The 20763-nt window shown below is 25.4% G+C and overlaps 1 protein-coding gene across 2 annotated transcripts; it reads right to left on the bottom strand.

Moving 5' to 3' along the window:
- Nucleotides 1-1117: 1117 nt before the first annotated feature.
- Nucleotides 1118-20653, bottom strand: LOC112592427 (sodium/nucleoside cotransporter 2). Of its 2 annotated transcripts, none has more exons than XM_025336483.1 (12): nt 20457-20653; nt 14812-14913; nt 13795-13957; nt 13014-13149; nt 10740-11082; nt 8264-8425; nt 6614-6707; nt 6266-6422; nt 5074-5248; nt 4840-4998; nt 1684-1864; nt 1118-1367 (listed from the first exon to the last, which is right to left on the bottom strand). In XM_025336483.1, exons 2-12 carry the CDS (start codon nt 14893-14895, stop codon nt 1333-1335), a joined length of 1689 nt encoding a protein of 562 aa, XP_025192268.1. In that variant the 5' UTR covers nt 14896-14913; nt 20457-20653; the 3' UTR covers nt 1118-1332. The 2 variants fall into 2 exon arrangements, with proteins under 2 accessions (XP_025192268.1, XP_025192258.1); XM_025336473.1 differs by having other exon boundaries at nt 20452-20652.
- Between the last annotated feature and the right edge of the window lie 110 nt (nt 20654-20763).

Here is a 20763-nt window from a genome sequence, read left to right as displayed (position 1 = left end):
TACGTCAATATATACTGATGAACTTCATTTATATTAGAAGGATTAGGAGGAAGAACTTTTGCACGAGATTTATACATATTGTTTCTTAACCTTTTTATATCAACTATGTTTAAATATGACGATACCAATATTATCTTCTTTTTTTTTGTCTTGTATCTTGAATCTTCTAAAGATTTTCGTTTATATACTGTATTTACTATTTGGTAATTAATAATAGATTTATCATATTAATTTTGATTATATTCTCCGACTGCTGAAGTAATTGAATTATTTTTATCTGTGAATAATTTTTCATCACACGTTCTTGATACAAATCTCCAACGGGTAGAGTTGTCTTTTTTATTAGTTGATCAAAAATTGTACTTAATATTATCATAAAAAATCAAAACATCCGTCCCATTTACTTTTTAAAACGTAGTCACTATAATCTTAATCACTTAAAAAAAAAATCCAAAGAAAAAACGCAAGCGAACTATTTGGTACGAAAGTGAACAACATACTAAAAGTCTAAAATTATAAATACCTACAACTTGATTACATTACTTGTTAGTTACATCGATAACACTACTTAAATTATATCAATTTGTTGATAAAAATTCTGGTAACAGATATGTATTGTCACAATTCATGCGTTTAAAGTATATACACACTATTACTCCAATAAAATTAGTATCATTATGTTATTAGTTAAAACATGATTTCAAACATAAATCATTTTGAGATAGTGCTTTCTAAAATAATGAAACTGTGGTCTGCGGAGTGCAGGTGAAAGAATGCAATTAATTTTGATGGAAAAAAGGAAGTTGATCTTGGGCGAAACGAGCCCTTTAATTGGTATTCATATAGGATATCCACTCTGTAACTGTGATACAATAATGTATATATTATTTTTTTTTACATATTTACACTAGTTACCTTAGCTTTTTACATATTAGATAATTGAACATTTTTTTAAAATATAATGTATAATATAGCACATTGTTTTCATGTTATAATATTTTTTTATCTTTTACTATAGATTTTGATTTTTAATTAAAAAATATAAATTTGTATTTGTTATTCACATTGTGTCTATATATTTACAAAATATTATCAATTAATTATAATCTAATAAATTTAACAATATAAAATAGTCATGCATATCAAAACAGAATGAGAATTTCGTTGATACGATTTTCATAACTGTAATAAAATATATTACCTACCAATAAGGAAATACAGATACCTATGCTTATTGCTTATTATTATGTAGAAATAATAAACCACAATAATATACCGTATAAATTTAAAAAAAAATGTACATACAAAAATTACAATCATAAATTATTGTTTTTAGTTTTGTAATCCTTCATCAGGCATTAATAAACCTGCAAAATACAAAATTGGCATTTTGATTAGTTAATTATTATGAATTGTCGACCCAAACACTATGTCGTAACGGAAAAAATAGTCTCACGTCACTACCAATATACTTTTATTTGAAAGTCTTGTTACGATTTTTTTACATAAATGTCTTATGTATACGATGGGTGATGTTGGGGTAAATTATTTTAAACAGCGTGGTGAAGTGTTGAAGAGCGAAGGGTTTAACGGAAATAATTATATTTTATTCGTTTTGCCCTTATGGAGTACTACTGGACGTATATAGGTAGTATATATCAAGTATAAAATTATTTTACTTACTAGCAATAGCAGCCGTTAAAAAACAGGTTACCGTACCGCCGAGGAATGCTCTAAATACATTTTTAGTTATCGACGATCGCTGTGATGGGCACAATGTTGTCAATGTGGCAATCATTGACCCAATCGATCCTGGATTGGCGAAACTACATAAAGCAAAAGTGGCAACAATTTTCGATTTGGGCTGAAAATCAAATAAGCGTGAAAACAAATCGATAAATGCAGAGACGTCCATATTTGAAATGCACACCACCTCTTACAAGAGTCTGCTCGAATTGCATGCCACATTTTATAGAGATTTTATATTCCGTGTACAATTTTATTCATCATGCATTTAAGTGAACAACTTTAATATTATTTTGAACTTTTTAATTTTTCTAAAACCAACATTTTTCTTTTCACTTTACATTACCTAATTGTTTTAAAAAATACATTTTCATATTATAATTTTGGTAGGTATGTATAATATAATATAATATAATATTTTATTTAATCAACATTTCATATTTGTATGTAAGACTCTGTTGTATACATCTAGTCTTATGTCTTATAAAGTGGGAATGGAAATTTCTTCTTAGTTTATTTTTAATTTAGTAATATAAAACAGTAATTGAAGAGTATATGAATTTATGACAAATTTCACATTTTAAATAAATAAAAATAAATGTTTTCAAAAATGTCGATTAATTTATAATTTGTTATTTGAAAAATTATAAAATAAAAAAAAATCTTTAGTTTTAATAAGTAAAATTATAGATAGCATGCAATTCAGACATACCTAAGAGATAACATGCAATTTGGACGTTTAAATTTATGATTTTTTTTTCATACAATTAAGATGCATTGGCAGTGGCGTAGTCAAAAAGAGGGAGCTACTAAAAAAAAAAAAATAAAATATACGGAGTATGTCAGTCATACTCATTATAAAAATCAAAGTACAGGTATATAGGAAAAAGAGGATTTACGATGTTTTTGTGACTACATCAGATGGTTAAAAATCAAATAAATAAACATCGAATATATCAGCGCTATCTAGCGACAAATATGATTGGCAACATTACATGTTTTTATTCGACGTTAAAAAAGGTAGTACTATCATTATCATGACCAAATCTGTTGACTAAAATCGTCAAAGCTACTTATGTTCGTAATTTAACAATTCAGTACAAATCCAATCAGGTAGCTATTGTAAAAAAAAAATCACTATTCCAAAAAATTGTATTGTAAAATCGAAAGATTGTATTTTCTTGTTAAAACGTAATAAAAAGTATTTGATTGTTGATTTTACCGTTAGTAATTTTGAAGATCGAGTCAAATAGGCAAGTGAGTGAGTGAGTGAGTAGTAAGGGTGACTTAATCAAAAATGTAAATATCAGGCTATATATGCATGTAAACATTTTTTTTTAATATTAACTCTTTGTTGCAGTAACTAGGTAACTATTAATCTTCGACTATACGAAGAAATAAATTCTATGGGTCAAAATTGTTTATTTAATCAATAAATAATACAGCCCCAAACTTGATAAAATAATATGATAGAAATTTTAAATATTAAATTGCATTTACACATATATATACTCATAAGTCATAGAGCGGCACTAGTGTCTAGTACAGGACTCTTGAAACACATTACAATACTATTATATTTTGTGTATACATCTAATATATTACTATTAACGACAGTAATATAATATCATCAAACGGAGTTACATTGGTCAATTGAAAAATTGAATTAAAAATTAAAGAAAAGCAAGTATGGCAGGGGCGTCTTTTTAAGGCGGATCAGGGTATACGATTGCACCCTTTACTTTAAAAATAGTGCTAATTGGCCTGCGCCCTGCTGAGATTGTGTTCAATATTAAAATTCCTTAAATAGAATTTTAATTTTAACATTTATCAATAATAGTATATTGTCAATTATAATTGTTAATTATTTATTATATTTTAGTTTTTAAATTAACTTTTTATATTTATATTGATGCAATTATTCGGTACCTGCGATATATGGAAATAATTGAAAGCAGGATTATATAAACGTATTCGTATATCTATTCTTAAATGTCTTGGTGAATTATAAAAATAACCTGCTTGAAACCTCGCACACTAAAAAAAACCTGAAAATACGCCCCTTATCTAATGGCGAATATGAAGTTTCGAATTTCAAAATTTATTCCTTCTCATAGATTTTGCAAAAAATGTGGTTTTCATAAAAAAACGGGGTTTTAAGGCCTTTTGTTGTAAATTTTTCGAAAATTAAATTATACAATACACTGAAAGGTAGAGCGACCATTCCAGTAAACATTTTAGTTTGTTCAAATAAATTTACAAACCCCTACGCTCTAAAAAAAATGGAATTATTAGGTTTTTAACAAAAAATCAACAAGTAACTGTGGGCCGTAAGAGAAAAAAAATGTATATTATTAATTTTTTTAATGCTCATTATTTTTTGACATCTCATCTAATGACGAACATGAAGTTTTGAAATTCAAAATTTAATTTCTTCACATAGATTTCGCAACAAATGTAGTTTAAAATATGTGTTATATTATGTTACATGGCTAAAAGCTTAAAACCAATCAAATTTACCAGTCTCCTACACCCGGAGTCGAAATTTAGTTGCCAAAATTTTTATGAGTTATGACCATTATAAAATCATTACTAGGCAAAAATTTACTCGAAATAGTTATAGATATAATACCCGTAGGCCGTAGTAGATATAAATAGATGAAGAGATTTGAAATGTAAACGACTCAGAATGCTATTTTTAGACTGAATGAAAAATTGATTATGACATTTTGTTAGATATAAATTATTAGAACTATTAGAACTATTAGTTTATGACAAGTGGCTATAATTTATACAAATCAGGTTTTAATTGTATTTTATAACTGCTATCAATTTTCCCACGGTGTTGATCAACAGTCTAATCACAGCAACAATGCACCTAGGGTACTGTATAATGTATACCTTACTATCAGTTTTAAAATAGGTCATATTGTCTCTTTCGTTTTATTTTTGACTGACCTAAAAATGCGTTTTAGAAAAATTAGATGCAAATGACCTCCACTACTCACAAGTCACAATGTGGTTGGAATACTGGAGTATGAATATGATGTCTGTAAAATACTTAAATACTATGTACGACAATACTACACTTACGCTAAGTTTGCCTTCTTTAATTAGATCGCCCATTTGTTTATACGCCACAAATTCATTAATTGTCATTTTCAGGCCGATCAATTTGCCGACAGTTTCACATTCGCTAGGATCGACGCCTAACAGCCACGTGACGGGTATCAATATCTTGCCCAATACATACTAGACAATCAATCGGGAGATGAATACAAATCAAAAATGTATACAATTATATGATAATTTTTTTTTTTTTTGAACCTCGAATGATAGACCTTCGATTCCGACCAAATCTCCCAACCATGAAATAATTGCATTGAGGAACGCCACAAACGACACGAATGCCACTATATTGGCGACAATCGCTCCAATTATTTTCAATCCAAACTGGGCTCCTTTACAAGCCGCGTCCATTACGTTACCCTCGTCGTTAGTTCTGTAAAATATTGTACCACATTAACATGCCAATAATGCTATTGATATAATATGCGTGGATTTATTATTAATTGGTTGATTTTCATAGCATTGCTTGAATATTTATAATAGTTACGAATATATATGATTTATAAGAACATATATGATATTTTGTATTTATAATTATATACAAAGATAAAAGCTTTGTAGACCATAACCATATTGAATATATATACTGTAATTTTAAAATAATATAAAAGTATATTATTTCAGAAAATAATATATACACAGTAAATTGAAATATCGAATAAGGTCTATTGAAAAAAACAAAACAAATATTTTAAGCAGAGATATATGTGGAAGAAAAGTAACAACAGCGTTAATAATTATAGAAGTTTTTACTGTTTTGAATAGGTACGCACTGAAAAATGTTTGAAAAAGAATATTAGCATAGTATATTAGTCTATAATACGAATATTAGAATAATAAGTTCAAGTGTTTCAGCGGAGAAAACGAAAAAAAGAAAATCTGTAATGAATCCATCGTAATATGAGTTATTTTGATTACTATTGTAGATTTTTAATAAGAAATACTTGTTTTAGATTCTATGCTGAAGCGAATACCTATATAATATTCATAATATTATACTCTACAAAAATGGTTTTTTCGGCGTTAAATGCAATTTCCATTATTATATCGCAAATTATCTAAGTTTATAATATTATGTATTGGTAAAATTTACTATAATAAATAATGATTGTATCTTACAATATCACGTAAACTCATAGAATTTTAGTGGAGAAAACTTAAAATTAAATTTTTATTTTTATTCGACTGGGATTGAACTGTGGTCTACAAAAAGATCGTGCATCTACATAATATATATCAGCAACCATCGATTATATTTTATTATTTAATATTAAATATTAAAATGCTTTCAGAAAATTCGTTTCCTGACTTCTGGTTAGATTTTAGTAATGCTACTCTCCAATTAAATATTCCATCCACCCTCATCACTACACGTAAAATGTGCACTTACTTTTTAGTACATATTTGATCCACACTGTTTAATGATTTTTCAGTTTCTGGAAAAATTAGTTTAGAGAAACTCAGCGCAGTTGGAGCTGACATGACTGATGCAGTAATCAGATAGGCTGAATCAATACCGAATGATGTGTATGCCGCAAATACAGTTCCTAATTAAAACATATTTAATAAATGTTATATTAGCAAACACACTATTTGATAAAAAGTTGAAACTTGAATATCTAATAAAAGTAAAAATCATAAAACAATAATACTATTTATGTTTTTTTTTTTTACTTTTTTTTTTTGTAGATTGATAAAATTTGTTATTCATTAATATTTATGATAAAATTAATCGTACCAGCTACTGTTGAAAATCCTCCCATCATAACAGCATGGATTTCTGATTCTGTTAAATCAGGTAAATATGGTTTAATGATAATAGGCGCCTCTGACTATAATAGAAGAAAAAAATAGTTTGTTTTATTAAAATTATTACACTAAAAGGTAGTTAAAATATTTCGTTACAATATTAACATAGCATTTGTAAAAAATAACGCTGATTTTGTTTTTGTGTTTAAAATATTAAAGTTTTATTGTTCATGCTTATTACAATGTGTTATTGATTTATTTGACACAAAATAATTTTTTTATTCTAGTATTATTTATAAGTTTATAGATTGCCTTGAAAATTAATTTAATGAAAAAATATTATAAGTTATTTATAGAAAGAAATTGTCCTCAATATTTTTTAGCGTCCATATAAATTCATAATTTTCCTAAATATAATTTAATTCATATTACTCAAATATTGTAGTTTTTCTATGATAGAAAATTTACGGATTTTTTCCATCTACATTTTAAAAACACTGTATAATAATTGACAAATGAGAACTGAAATGTGATATTTACATTATTTATAAAACTATTTTTATGGATATAACAATTTAATAGTTAAATAAACAAACATTAAAAGAAATTTAATGCACGTGATCTATTTTCTTATAAAATAAAATAATCTTAGAATTTATGAAGTGATCATTAAGGACGTCATACTAATACCTACGTGTAATTATATAGGTATATTATAATTTATATTGTTGTAAAAATGTGTGATGTACTTATGTCAATAAGTTTTTTCTTAAGTAAATAAAATAATAGTTCTAAATTCTAATTTTAAACAACATACTATAATTGATTTCATTTAGTAGTTATTAATTCATTAATATTGTTTTAATTTATAATTATAATTCTTTTAACATTTAACATATTATTTACAAATTCAATACGATACAACAATGTTCATTTATTCATTACTATTTATATCCAAACAGTGTATAATAAATTGGAATTATCAAGACAAATTTAAATTTAATTTGATAGATGTATTTTATTTTCATTCACTTTAAATTAAATAAAAAATAAATATTTTTTCTACGAAGCGGTTTAATCAAATCTACATAAAATAAATAAATTTTAGACCTATATAGTATATAAAAAGTGGTACAATTGATTATTTTAAGACCCCTCCCCACCATTTTTTTTAAAAATTATTTCTATCATACCATCCATTTAAATATAATAATATATTTATCAAAGGTTATTTATAACCAAATTTAGTTAAATAAAAAAGGGATTTTATTGAAACTATTTGTTTACTAAATGCAATGATTCGAAAATATATTTTATACTAATCATATTTTTTTTTAAACAATATATATTTCATTTAGTATTTTATAATTTGATTATATTATGTGAATATTTTTATCAAATTTTTAAATAGATAACTACTTAATTATATTATACTACACTATGCTACTATATTATATACGATTTATGATTAATTTTAATTTTATTAACAAAAATTTTACAAAAACAATTTATTGATTTCAGTTACTTTCTTTGAATTTGTAAATAATACTTTAAATTTTAAAACGTTAACTTTCATATAAAAATAATTTATATCTATCGTTATAATTTAAAGTTTCTCATATTGAATTAATTCACTTACCATCCCTAAAAACACGCTAGCACAGGTATTGACTGATTCGGCTGCTGTCGTTCCTAGTAACTTTTGCAAGCACCACCCCAATTTTATAACTATTGTTTGTATGATTCCATAGTAAAATAATATTTCAATAACAAAACACATAAAGAATAACACTGAAAGCACCTGTAATAAATTTAAAATTTCACAGTTCATAGTTTTTTTTTTTTTTATATATAATAATTAAAATATATCAATATATTAATGTTACGACAAACTTAGGTTACAATTATAAAATAAATATGTCACAGGTGTACGGAAAAAATAATTGTTTTATGTAGTGGAAATGACGAGAAGTTGGAGAGTGGGATTTTATTTAATAAGGAAGTTAGGGCAATTAGAAAGGGGTTTTATTCGTCGAGAATTTTGGTGATTACCTGTAATTTCGGAGTATGACAGTTTATATTTTGGATTTGAACTAAGAACATAGTTCTTGCTTTTTTAAGGTGCAGGCGGCAAGGCAGATGTGGGAATGGAACGATTTTTTAAATTGTTTTTCGGTCTATTGACTTAATGTGACTTTATTTGTCTTTGGAGGTTTTGCATTCTCTATAATTGGCTGAATAATTTCTACTGTGGTTTACATACTTTTCGGGTTCATACCATTTTTTAGAGCATTTGTCAGTGCCGTGTTCTGATTCCTATTTTATGCAATGTGGATAATGGCAACAATAGTTTTATGTATGTCTAAACCTAAATTTCTGACAATAGTAGCATTGAGGAGGACCAAGTTTTCTCTAAGGGTTTTCGAATTTTATAATTGTGTTAAATATTTTAGTAATTTTGAATATTTCTCAATTATTGATGTGAAAATTTGTTCTTATGATGGGGTATATTTGTAATACTAATAATTTATGCCCAAGGTCGCTTAGGCAATTTATGATATTTACGGTATGAGTAGAGAAGTAGAGGTGGCGTAAATGCGTAGTAAAACACGAAAATGTTGTGAAGAACGGGTAAAATCTGAATGATATTCATAAATGACGTCTACTAGATAAGATTTAATTGGTATATAGTACAATAAAATCAGATTTATTAACTTTGCACGTGAAACTCTATGGCCCATTTTATAAGTTAAATCTTTGTTGAGTGTAATAAAATAGATTAAGTTTTTTAAGATAAGTTTGGTAGTTTTAATATTACTTGGTTTTTATGAGATTTCGTTAAATATCGGTAGTAAGACGAGTTGAGGTTTAGTTTGAACAAAGAACGTCATAGCGTTACAATTGCCTCTCCGGTTCCTATATTCCCTATAAATCAAAGTTAATTTTTGCCGTGATTTTTCTCTACCGTTTTAAATTATTTTGGATGTATGTGTAACAAGATTTAGTGTTCTGTATTCATCACACTTCTGAGTTCTTTTCTTTTTTGTAATCAGTACCACAATACCTTCTCGAAAGCATTAACAGTTTTTCACTTTATAAATATTTCATTACCTACATATTTAATAAAATTCATTCTTAATATCAATTTTTAGGTATATCTTAATAACTCTATTAGGATCTTATCAATATTATACGTTTTGTTATTCTTAAGAAGGTCAATCGCATGATCAAATTTTACACGTTAGATATAATCTCTTAATCTCCTTTATCTTTTTTATCTATATTATCCTCTTCCACAAATGAAAGTTCACAGTGGTATTTACTTATCAACAAAATTTGATTCACAGTTTGTTAAAAAGGTCAAAAAGTTTATCATATTATTAGATATTTTTTTCAAAGAATTAAGAATGATCTATCAAATTTGTAACTTCATGTATGTTACAACTATAAATTAAATTCTAAGTAAAATAATTTCCTAGGCCTGAAGGACAAAAAATACATTATAAGACGAAAATTGAAGCATTTTAAAAACGAAATAAATGAATTATTAAAACTATATTTTTTTAAACACCAATGATTTTTTATGATTAATTCAATGGTTCGAACTTCGAATATATAATATGATTTTTAAGATTAAAATTGAAGATCTGTGATTTTGAAATACTATGAAAAACGTATAACTGTTATAAACTGTTTAATAACCAATAATAACTGATTATAAATATCAATAAAATGAGGCCACATTTTATAGCTCCTGTTTTTGACAAGACTAAAAAATGTTTCAAATGATTAATATTAAAATATTTTAATAATTTTATATTCATGTTGCTGTAGTTAAAATATTATGCAAAATCAAAATCGACTAAAAATATTGTAAAATATATCATAGAAATAACATATAAAATAGGAAAATAACAAGATGCGATAAAGTTATGACTTAAATGGCTGTCGATCATAAATAAACAAGAATATTAAATGGATTAATGTATAATTATTATTTTTCGAGGTTTTTAATATGATTGATAAATTATAATATTATAATATAAACATTAAACATTAACACGGTCAAAAATTAATTAATTTCAATAAAATATTTTTAGATTAACAATACTAACCTTAAATGCGAACACACCATAATTGTCAATTAATTCATTTCCATAAGTCACCTTAGCTCCGACATACGCAAAGGAGAAAAACTTTTCGGCCAATTCTCCGATTGCCTGGACTATAGATCGGCCGACCTGCCATCTGATAGTTAACATACCTATAGTTATCTGTGTGGCTAGACCGGACACAACCGTAGTCCAATTTACGTGGCTACGGTGTTTGGAAAATATGAATCCAACAAGAATGAATACGCAAAGTCCAATCAATGGCAATAGCCTATGCCGGTCGTTTTTTGTGTCGAATAAAATAAATATAATGAATAACCCTGAGAAAGAACATAGCACTCCAATCCTATATGAGAAAATAATTATAGTAAAAATTTTAATAAAAAAAAAAAAAAAAAAATTAAAAATGCTATTATAATTTATAACAAAATACTGTATATTCATCGTATAAACATATAATTTTGTCCAAATTTAAACTTTAAATGTCTATAAAAATAATTATATTTACATAATATTAAGTTTTTATATTCTAGCGTGAACTACTTATGAAGAATATCGTATTACATTTTGAAACTTAAATTTTAAAATTTGAAGATTTTATATATTTTTTACTACAAGATTTATATAGTATATTGTGATTTTGACGAATTTTGTAAAATTTTAACTTTAAATGGATAAGATAAAAATATGCCTATTTATTTTTAATATTTTCATATAGATATAAGAGCAACTTCAATGTGATCTTGTATTACATTTTCAAGATTTTTTTTTATTATCAGTTAAAACTTAAAAATAATATAAATATAATTAGATGAAAAGGTTCCTTTTTTCTTAGTTCACATTGATTTAGGATAACATATACAATTGCTGAAGTGTCAGCTATAATAAACAGGACTGTAGAGATATTGATATACTGTATCGTATATCTGTTCGAGACTATCTATACATGATGAACAAAATGAAAGGTTGTTAGAAAATGTATAAAATAATAGAAGTATTTATGAAGTGTCATCAGCAATAATAAATATTTATATCAATTTGATATTTTAATTTTATTTTTTAACAAGTCTTTATGGGTACCTTAACCTTATAAGTATTGTGCAAGATGTATAATATATAAATACACACTCATAATAATGTAAAACTTATTGTAAATGGTAAATTATAGTTAATAATTTATTTAATTATGCATTTATGTGTAATTGAATGGTTAACTAGTGCGATTCACTTTAATTATGAATAATTAATTAGTATTATTTACTGTAATTTGTAATTATTTACTTTTCAATTTCTAATCGTAATAGTATGTATCATAAAATCAACTATAATGTAAGTACTAAGTAACTGTTTCATCTTTGTGCAATACATTTAGAGAAAAGAATGATAATGAACTCTAACAAACTATCTTTTAAAAATATTAACAAGAATAGATTTTCAATTAATAGATAATAGTATAAATTTAAAAATTTTAGTACAATCATTCTGTTTAAAAACAATATAAGCAGAAATAAATAAAAATAATTAAATTATTATTATAAACACAATATATTCACTTAGACTCTAAAATAATAATATGTTAATATATTATCCAATAAAAAAAATCTCGAGGATATTGTTTTATTTTTTAGCCACTATGCTAAGGATACTATTTACATTATTATGTATACGTATGATAACTTAAATCAGGTGTTCAAAATTACGTCTGTGTAGAGTTAACACTACGATATTGAAAAATATTTTGTCTCTTTGCATAATTTTCATGTAGATACGCATTATAGTTATTATTTTCAAACAACCGAGTTTACCGCACAGCAACAAATTCGACCATGGCCAATTTGACGTGGATAATAAATCGAGTAATTGTAAACTATGTACATTGTACATAGGTTCAGTGTGTCTAAAGTCAAAAACAGCACTTGATACTTTTGTACAATGACCTTGATTTTAAATTAGGTTATTTTACGATGTGCCAGTGCCAGGTCACTGTACACTTACGCATTACGAAAAAATAATTTTTCATTTTGATAGCAATAAACATTTTTTATTAAATATTTAAAGAGCGCGAAAACTAGTTAATTGTTTCATATAACTATTTCAAAAACATAACCCGTTAATCATAAAAAAATTTCTAGGTTTACCTATATTGTTTATAAACCTTTAATAGAAATTCGATAAAGTACGGGAAAACGCTTTAGAATAGTTAGTGACAATGACTAACATAATAATATTACTAATAAACCATAAACATATTTGTATAATAATAAATTATAATATTACTTGAAGTACGCGTGCGGCAACACCTTCACAAATGGTATTAATGTGAATAAACATTTGACTGGTTGCATACCGTAATAACACGCGGTGATAATAATTAGTAGCCCAAATCCGTTTCTCCAACCCATATCTTTTACGCCTGTAACACGTGGATTACGATAATGATAAAAACTGTATTATAGTATATCATAGGTGTGCATATAGAGATGGTTTCAAAAAGAACGTTTTTTTTTTTTTTTTTTATTAGCTAATAGAATACTTTATTTTTCAAAAACAAATACAAAAAAAGAATATGTATAGTTTTAGTATAACATCCAGTTAACCTATGAAAAATTATATCTTTCCCTAGCCTGAGCTAGGGAAGGACGTTATCTTGCTCACCTACCATGGTTTAAACATAACGTTGTTCACGAGGACGCCCGAGGCTTTTGGGATTAATAATTGAATCAGTTTCTGTGAATATTTTTATCGGCCAACGAATCGATGACAGATAGTCCGATTTGGGTAAGGTACGAAATCATCACGCAGTGTCCGTACCACTTTTGTGAGATTGGTAAAAAGTTTTAACAACTAACACACGTGTTTCAATTGACATTCAATCTGTGGTGACACTTGACGAAAACTGATAACACAACAATAAACCGTAATAATAGTGGATTAAAAATATGATGAGAACGATGTTAAAAACATAAAAACAAAAATAATTGCAACTGATTTAAAAAAATTCGTTCTTTTTGGGACATCATATATATTGTGGTTATATGTGATAAGTTTGAGTACACACCGCTCATATACCAATGGTTGATGGCAGCTAACATATAAGCGAAGACTACTCCATGGCACAGGCATTTTAGCGCTAATTGCTTGTTGTTACTGATCAGTAATCGCGGAAAATGCCAATTTGTATTGATGTTGAATCCTTCTTTGCACGCTTTGGGATGAGTATCCTATAATATGTAAATATGTATGAATTGAATAAATTAAAAAAATAATAACTTGTGAAAACAATTTTTCTATTTATCGGTATGATAAATATCGAAAAAAATTTAAAATAATTGATTGTATTATGTGGGCAGAAATGAAACGTAATATTAAATCATATCATTTAAAAAGGTATAACAACAAAAATATATTAAATTTTTTCCAACTGCATAATATTGTGGTTTGTAATAATAAACGCGTTTTTATCGCTAATCAATATCGATTAGTTCATTCGGAAACAGCAAAATCAATTTAATTTTAATAATATTATACTCAATGCGCGTTTTGTAATTATACACATTTAATGAATTTAATAATTATTTAAACATACCATATCATGTTAATATTAATATCTATCTAACTTGTTTACTAATACACATTATTGTGTCATTCATTTAAATTATAAAAATGAAATACACTTTAAAAAAACAACTGAATTAACATATTTTTTGTATATAATATTTCGTGAATATTAATCTCCTCATTTCTAAGTAAAACATTCATCAATTGAGGTAGTACAAAAGTTGTTTACTGTATGGTAAATTAATAAGATATATTTATTTGGTCTTATGCCAAACATAATAATTTGGACGTTGACTGAGGAATTTACTAAGATACATTAAGTATGACTATGTACATTATTAGAGATTATTTTTATATTGTTCTAATCATGATGAATAACAAAATCAACACCATATGCGAAGTATGCTAGTGTATAATGTACATACAAGCATAAATTGTACTTATACAATCAATGTACAGTTTTTTATTTTTCCTAGAATCTAATGCAAAATAACAAATAAATTGTTTTAATACATACGTGAGTTTCGAAAGAGATGGTGGTACAATCTTGATTGCTTTCGTTTACTATTGTTTTATTATTGGTGTTGGTTGCCATTTCCATGATAAGACTTAATGATTACTAAAAAAAAAAAAAAAAATATCAGACTAATAGAATAACTATTTGTATACGGTTATATATTTATATATTAATTAGATATTATAATAGCATAATGAAATGTGTAAGATATCCTAAACAATGAGTATAATATATTAGTATTCACATTATGACAGTAATCACTTTCACGATATTAGTAAACACTGTAAACAAATAGGTATTCAAATTCTGCATTAAAAAATTAGTGGGGCTTTCATATAATAATATAATCTCCGCTGAACGTAAAATTTTGGATGACTATGTAACACTAACGTTATCTATTAACTACTGAGTACTGTGTATATACACGTGTTCTATCGATTTTTGTAAACGCAATTTTAAAATTTGTTATTTTACCGATTATATTTGACTCATCTGACACATGTAGGTATATTCAAATGTATGGATGTTTCGTGATTATCTACCTTTTTCAATTAGTTTGTAATTTATTACGCATGAATAAATGTAAAGTTTTCAATATACATATATTTCTTATTTTAAAATAATAAAATGTTTTATTTTAATTTGAAATAATAATGAACTATTTCGATGAATTTTTAAATAAATATATATACATTTTTAATTTAATGCTGTGTTAATTTAATAGTTGATACCAATATTATCATAATCATCATAGTATAATACTGTAGTAGATACTAAATACTATGTCATCTATGTAACCACTGTAACCTAAACTTTATGGACAGCCACGGGCCATTTATAATTAATTTTTGAACATTTTGCGGGCCTCATTCAATAAAGGATTAAAAATACATGTAAATGCTTAAAATGTAGGTATTTGTGATTTTCAAATAAAGATAGGCCGAGCGTAATGAGTGTTGAAAATCTCTGTTGATGTAGTGAATTGAAAGGAGATTATTTAAACCTTATACGAGAGGGCCCTATCGCTATCAGAAAGTATGTTCATAAATACTAGTTACGAAATTTCTTTTCTTTTTTTTTGGTCGTATGTATTGATCAGTTTCCATACGACTATGTTATTTAATCTGTTTATTTCATCGTGTTATCTCTGTACCTATGTAAGTCGTTGCACTAACTATACTACCGGAATCGACGCAATAATATTATAATACAGATATTAGATTAATTATAAACTGAAATTTAAACTTAAAACCGGTATTCTATCATGTTTTTTATTTTCTGTACTTTCACATATAAATATAATTTTATCATAAGTTAACTTTTAATTCATTTTGCATTCTTCCATTAAATATATGCATAATGAAAAAAGAAATAAAAAAATCAATACTCAATACAATAGTGACAAGATTTTTTATTTAAATCGATACATACTGAGTATACTAAAAGTTAGACGCACCAGAACAATTAATTGTTTTCTAACGTCAAAATAATGTTCACTAATACTGAAAAATGTGAATTAACTCTTACTATCAAACGCATACTGTCAAAATATTATATATTAACGGGATAAATCGACAATAAATGTAAAATACTCATTATTTTTATTTTTTTTTTTTTAAATAATTAAACACAACATTTATATCTATGTAAATCTGTGTGTGTGTGAATTACAATGATTGGATGACGTGGTAGAAAGAAGCATTCTGTGGCAATACTTCACCTAAAAATAGAAAATACCTAGCACCTTAAAAGTGACACTTGAAATGGACCCCTCTCCAAAATGGAACATTTTAATATTATTAGAAAAAATATTTTTATAAGTACCTAATCAAAATTGTACAAAGCTAGTTTAAAATGAAGTGGAAATTGTTTTCATCAATAATAATAATAAAAAATCCAATTACTTTAAGGACTGGTAAGATGAATCACTTATTTTTCTAACCACCATACAGCTAGGTAATAAAGTTAATAACTGTGTTTTTATTTTGATTTAATTTTTACTATGATATTTTATGCTTCTATCTTTAAATATGATGTTTCTATCTAATATTTATTACAAGGACATATAAGATTGTGATAATATGTACGAATAGGTATTGAATAAAATAATCACACGAGTAGTTTTAGTTTTATTTTATTACTTAACTGATGAGATATCTAAAACAAACTATTTGAACGGGAAAGATTATTTAAGTGTTTAACCAAGCGTCGCAGATATATTTGTACCCGTATTTGATTTTTCACAACGCAATATTAATGTTAAATAAAAAGTAATTATTAACATAAACTAATTTGTGATAAAACTATAATTCAATCGCTAAATTGCTCAAAACGAGGAAATTATATAATAATTTAATGTAAAAATAAGTATTAAACAGCTTTTGTATATAACGTAAGATATTAGCACAGTCAAATGTAAAGAAAAAATATGTATAAAACATAATATAATATTGTGTATTGTCACTTTACCACACCCAAGTTATAGGAAACTTAATAATTTAATATTTCATATAACATATACGTTACATTTAACATGTAGTGGTACAATCCGATTTTACTACAAACTAAAAATGTTGATTTAATATCATAATATGCATGATGTGATTTAATATATTTATTTACATTACATAGTTTTATAGACAGAGAAAAAAAGTATGAAAAAATATGCATATGGTTTAAATTATTCATAGTAAATTTAATATGCTATAGACATTATTTAAATATAAATTGGTAATATATATAGTTATAAGATTTTATAGCTACTGAAAAATGAAAATGGAAAAATATTTTAATATTATGATAACATCACGAAAACATTAATTTTTGTTTAAATTGTATTTTTCATTTGTAAAACATTTAAATTAAACGTGACCGAATTAATTAGTTCTTGGAAAATTTTAAAATTGACATATAATGTGTATATGTGTTATTAATGAAATAACATAATTTAAACGTGTATTTTCAGGAAAAAAAAATTCTATATTTCTATTTTATTTTTTTAACAATACTATAAATTTGTATTTACAATTTAATTCACAGAGATTACAGGCAAACTATTAAATAAATTGTTCAAAATTTTTATTTAATTACTACTGTGTTTAGAAGGAAATAATACGGTACATTAAAAAAAAAAAAAAAAAAAAAAAAAAATGGAAATTTAATAAGATTGTTTTTTTTAAATTATACTTATAGCTCTAATTTAGCCAATTTTGAGTTAAAAACACAAATTTATGTAACAAAGTTACTTGAAAAATATCGATCAATCTAAAACGATATTTAAAATAGGGGTTGCTATTTAAAAAAAAAGAATGTTTGTTACGCATGCGCAAAATATATGAGTTAAAAATTTTTAAATCATTTGATTTATGATCCATTAACCTAGTTTAATGTTCTGTAAATAGAGTTGAAAAATATTTACAGGGTAGTGAGTGATAAAGTATTCCCTGTTTCTTAAGACACACGTATACTATGTTATGAATATATGTGCTTGCTTTAATAATTAAACTAATTTGTACAATAGCCAATTCATATATCCGTTTAACCTTCTTATTAAACAGACAATAGTTAAAAAAAATTCAAATTGCTTGTAAAATAATTTAAACCTATAATTACCGAGCATATAGGTACTCATCTACCACATACAATTATTAAGAAAATAAACAAGTATATCAATTATCAAACACTGAAATAATTAATACTAAAAGAAAAAGCTTTAATTCCTGGCAAAACAGTTGCACTTATATGAAATACTGATTACATTATTATTATAGAATATTAAAATAAACGGTTTACACAAATATTATAATTTGTAGTTGTAACGTTGTAATTTCTTAGTAAAAGTATGAAGAAAATTTCCAATAATTTTAATAATGTGATATTCTAGCAATATAGTAATAAAAACAATGATTAAATTTGTTGTGAACACATGTATTGCCTACTACGTTAGACAACCTTGAACAGTAAAAAAAAAAAAACAAAAAAACAAAAAAAATAACATGCAAACAAACAAACGAATTACGAGTAGATACATCATGATTCATATTAATGCAATACATCAATACCCAATACACCTATGAGTCTAATATAAGAGGTAATTCATAGAGATTAAAGTTGTGTACCTTATTTTCATACGTAAAAAATAATCAAAACGATAAAATCCACGAAAAAAAGCGTAGTTAAGTCTTAGGTATGTGAAGACTGATGATAATAATAATAATAATAATAATTATAGCATTAACATTATATCTTCGACCAATAGCAAAAAAATAATGTAATTCGAACTATACAACATAATATGTATATCAGTCATATAGGTACTCATGTTATATTATTATATTATATTGCTTTGATGAAAGACGGTGAACATTAAAAATGATTACATAATTCATCATAGTGTTATGCGTATTGCGATTCATAACAAACGATCATTCGATGTAGAATAGTGCGAAATATGTTGTGATGTATAGTAGATATAACCGAAATAAACCAAAAACCGTAAAACGACGGCGACAGATAATAAAAAATTAAACGTTCTAGCCGGTGGACAAATATAATAACACAATAATATTATGATTGAACGCGCGCTGGAGAAAACGCTATTCAAATAATATTTTATCTGTGTGCTTACTTATAAATACGGTAATTATTTGTATGTACAATAATAGCATGATCGGTAATTAATACTTTTATTAGCATTGCTCAGGTTTGTTGTTTTAATCGTTTCACTATACCATACTGTAAATTGTAAATATTACATTACACAGTGATTGCGAGCTAGTAAGTAGTTGAGAATTCTTGAATTTACAATTCCTCAAGAAATAAAAACATAAAAATAGAACGTATTATATAATATTATTTAAACACTATACATGAGAATTATTCAAAAATCTAAAAATATTTTTACACAAGTTGATTAATTTAATGAGTGAAATGCAAAATGGTCAATTAATTTCATTACTTATAGAAACAATTTCTTTATTCACTTTTAAGTTTGCAGTAATTTATGTCAGTACGTTTTACTATAAAAAATGATATCGTTACGATCAAAAATCTAGTATAATATAAGTGTATTAATAATAATATAGTTATTATTACTTTAAAATTTTATTAAATTATTCATATTTTAAAATTTACTTTTTTTAAAAGTTGCAAAAAAATTTACCGGCGAAATAAGTGTTTGGAAGATGAAACAATTGGTTTTCACCTGGCGTAAATCAATAAAAGGAGCAAACGTAATTAATTGTTATTTGTTTCTAAAATGATGTTTATGTGTAAAATATCATCAAATTATTAATGCACAAATTTAACACTGAATTAAAACGTTGTAAAATTAAATTATATGACGTGCATATATTTTCCATTTATTATTATTTTTTTTTTTTTTAAACTATGTCAAAAACTTGTATCTTTTATTAACTAAATAAAAATCATAATAAATATGTATGCATCTCGAGTTTTTATTTGTTTAAATTTTTTCATATAATACTAAATTTGTTTTTATTTATTAATATTGATTATAAAAAAATACAAAATATACCTATCTATTTAATTAAATTTTAAAATAACTTTGTGATTCTTAAAAATTGTTGCAAGTATAGTATTATAAATTGTTATAATAATATGCATGTTATAATATCTTACCTTACTTAAAGTTTACGTGGTCATCGGTGCATAGTAAAAGCTGTTGATACAGAACAAAAACAATTAAAAGTTAAAAAAGAACTTTGTATTTGAAACTGTCGAAACACACTAATTCGTGAATATCTGTGTAACTAGGTACTCGTGCAGCGTAACAGTCGGTACTTAAGTGAGCATATTGTACAGTGTTCTTCGTACATTATTCTCAAGGACTAACGCATCTACACATATTATGTAGCTACTTGTTAACTGTGAAAGTGTGCATGTACGGTGATTACAACCAATAAAATTGCGCTATTCGTTTATAGTAATAAT

Source organism: Melanaphis sacchari, unplaced genomic scaffold (genome assembly GCF_002803265.2).
Source record: "Melanaphis sacchari strain LSU unplaced genomic scaffold, SCAv2.0 Contig0_pilon_pilon, whole genome shotgun sequence".
Classification (NCBI taxonomy): domain Eukaryota; kingdom Metazoa; phylum Arthropoda; class Insecta; order Hemiptera; family Aphididae; genus Melanaphis; species Melanaphis sacchari.
Note: the sequence above shows the minus strand (reverse complement) of the source record. Positions and strands in the feature narration are given on the sequence as shown.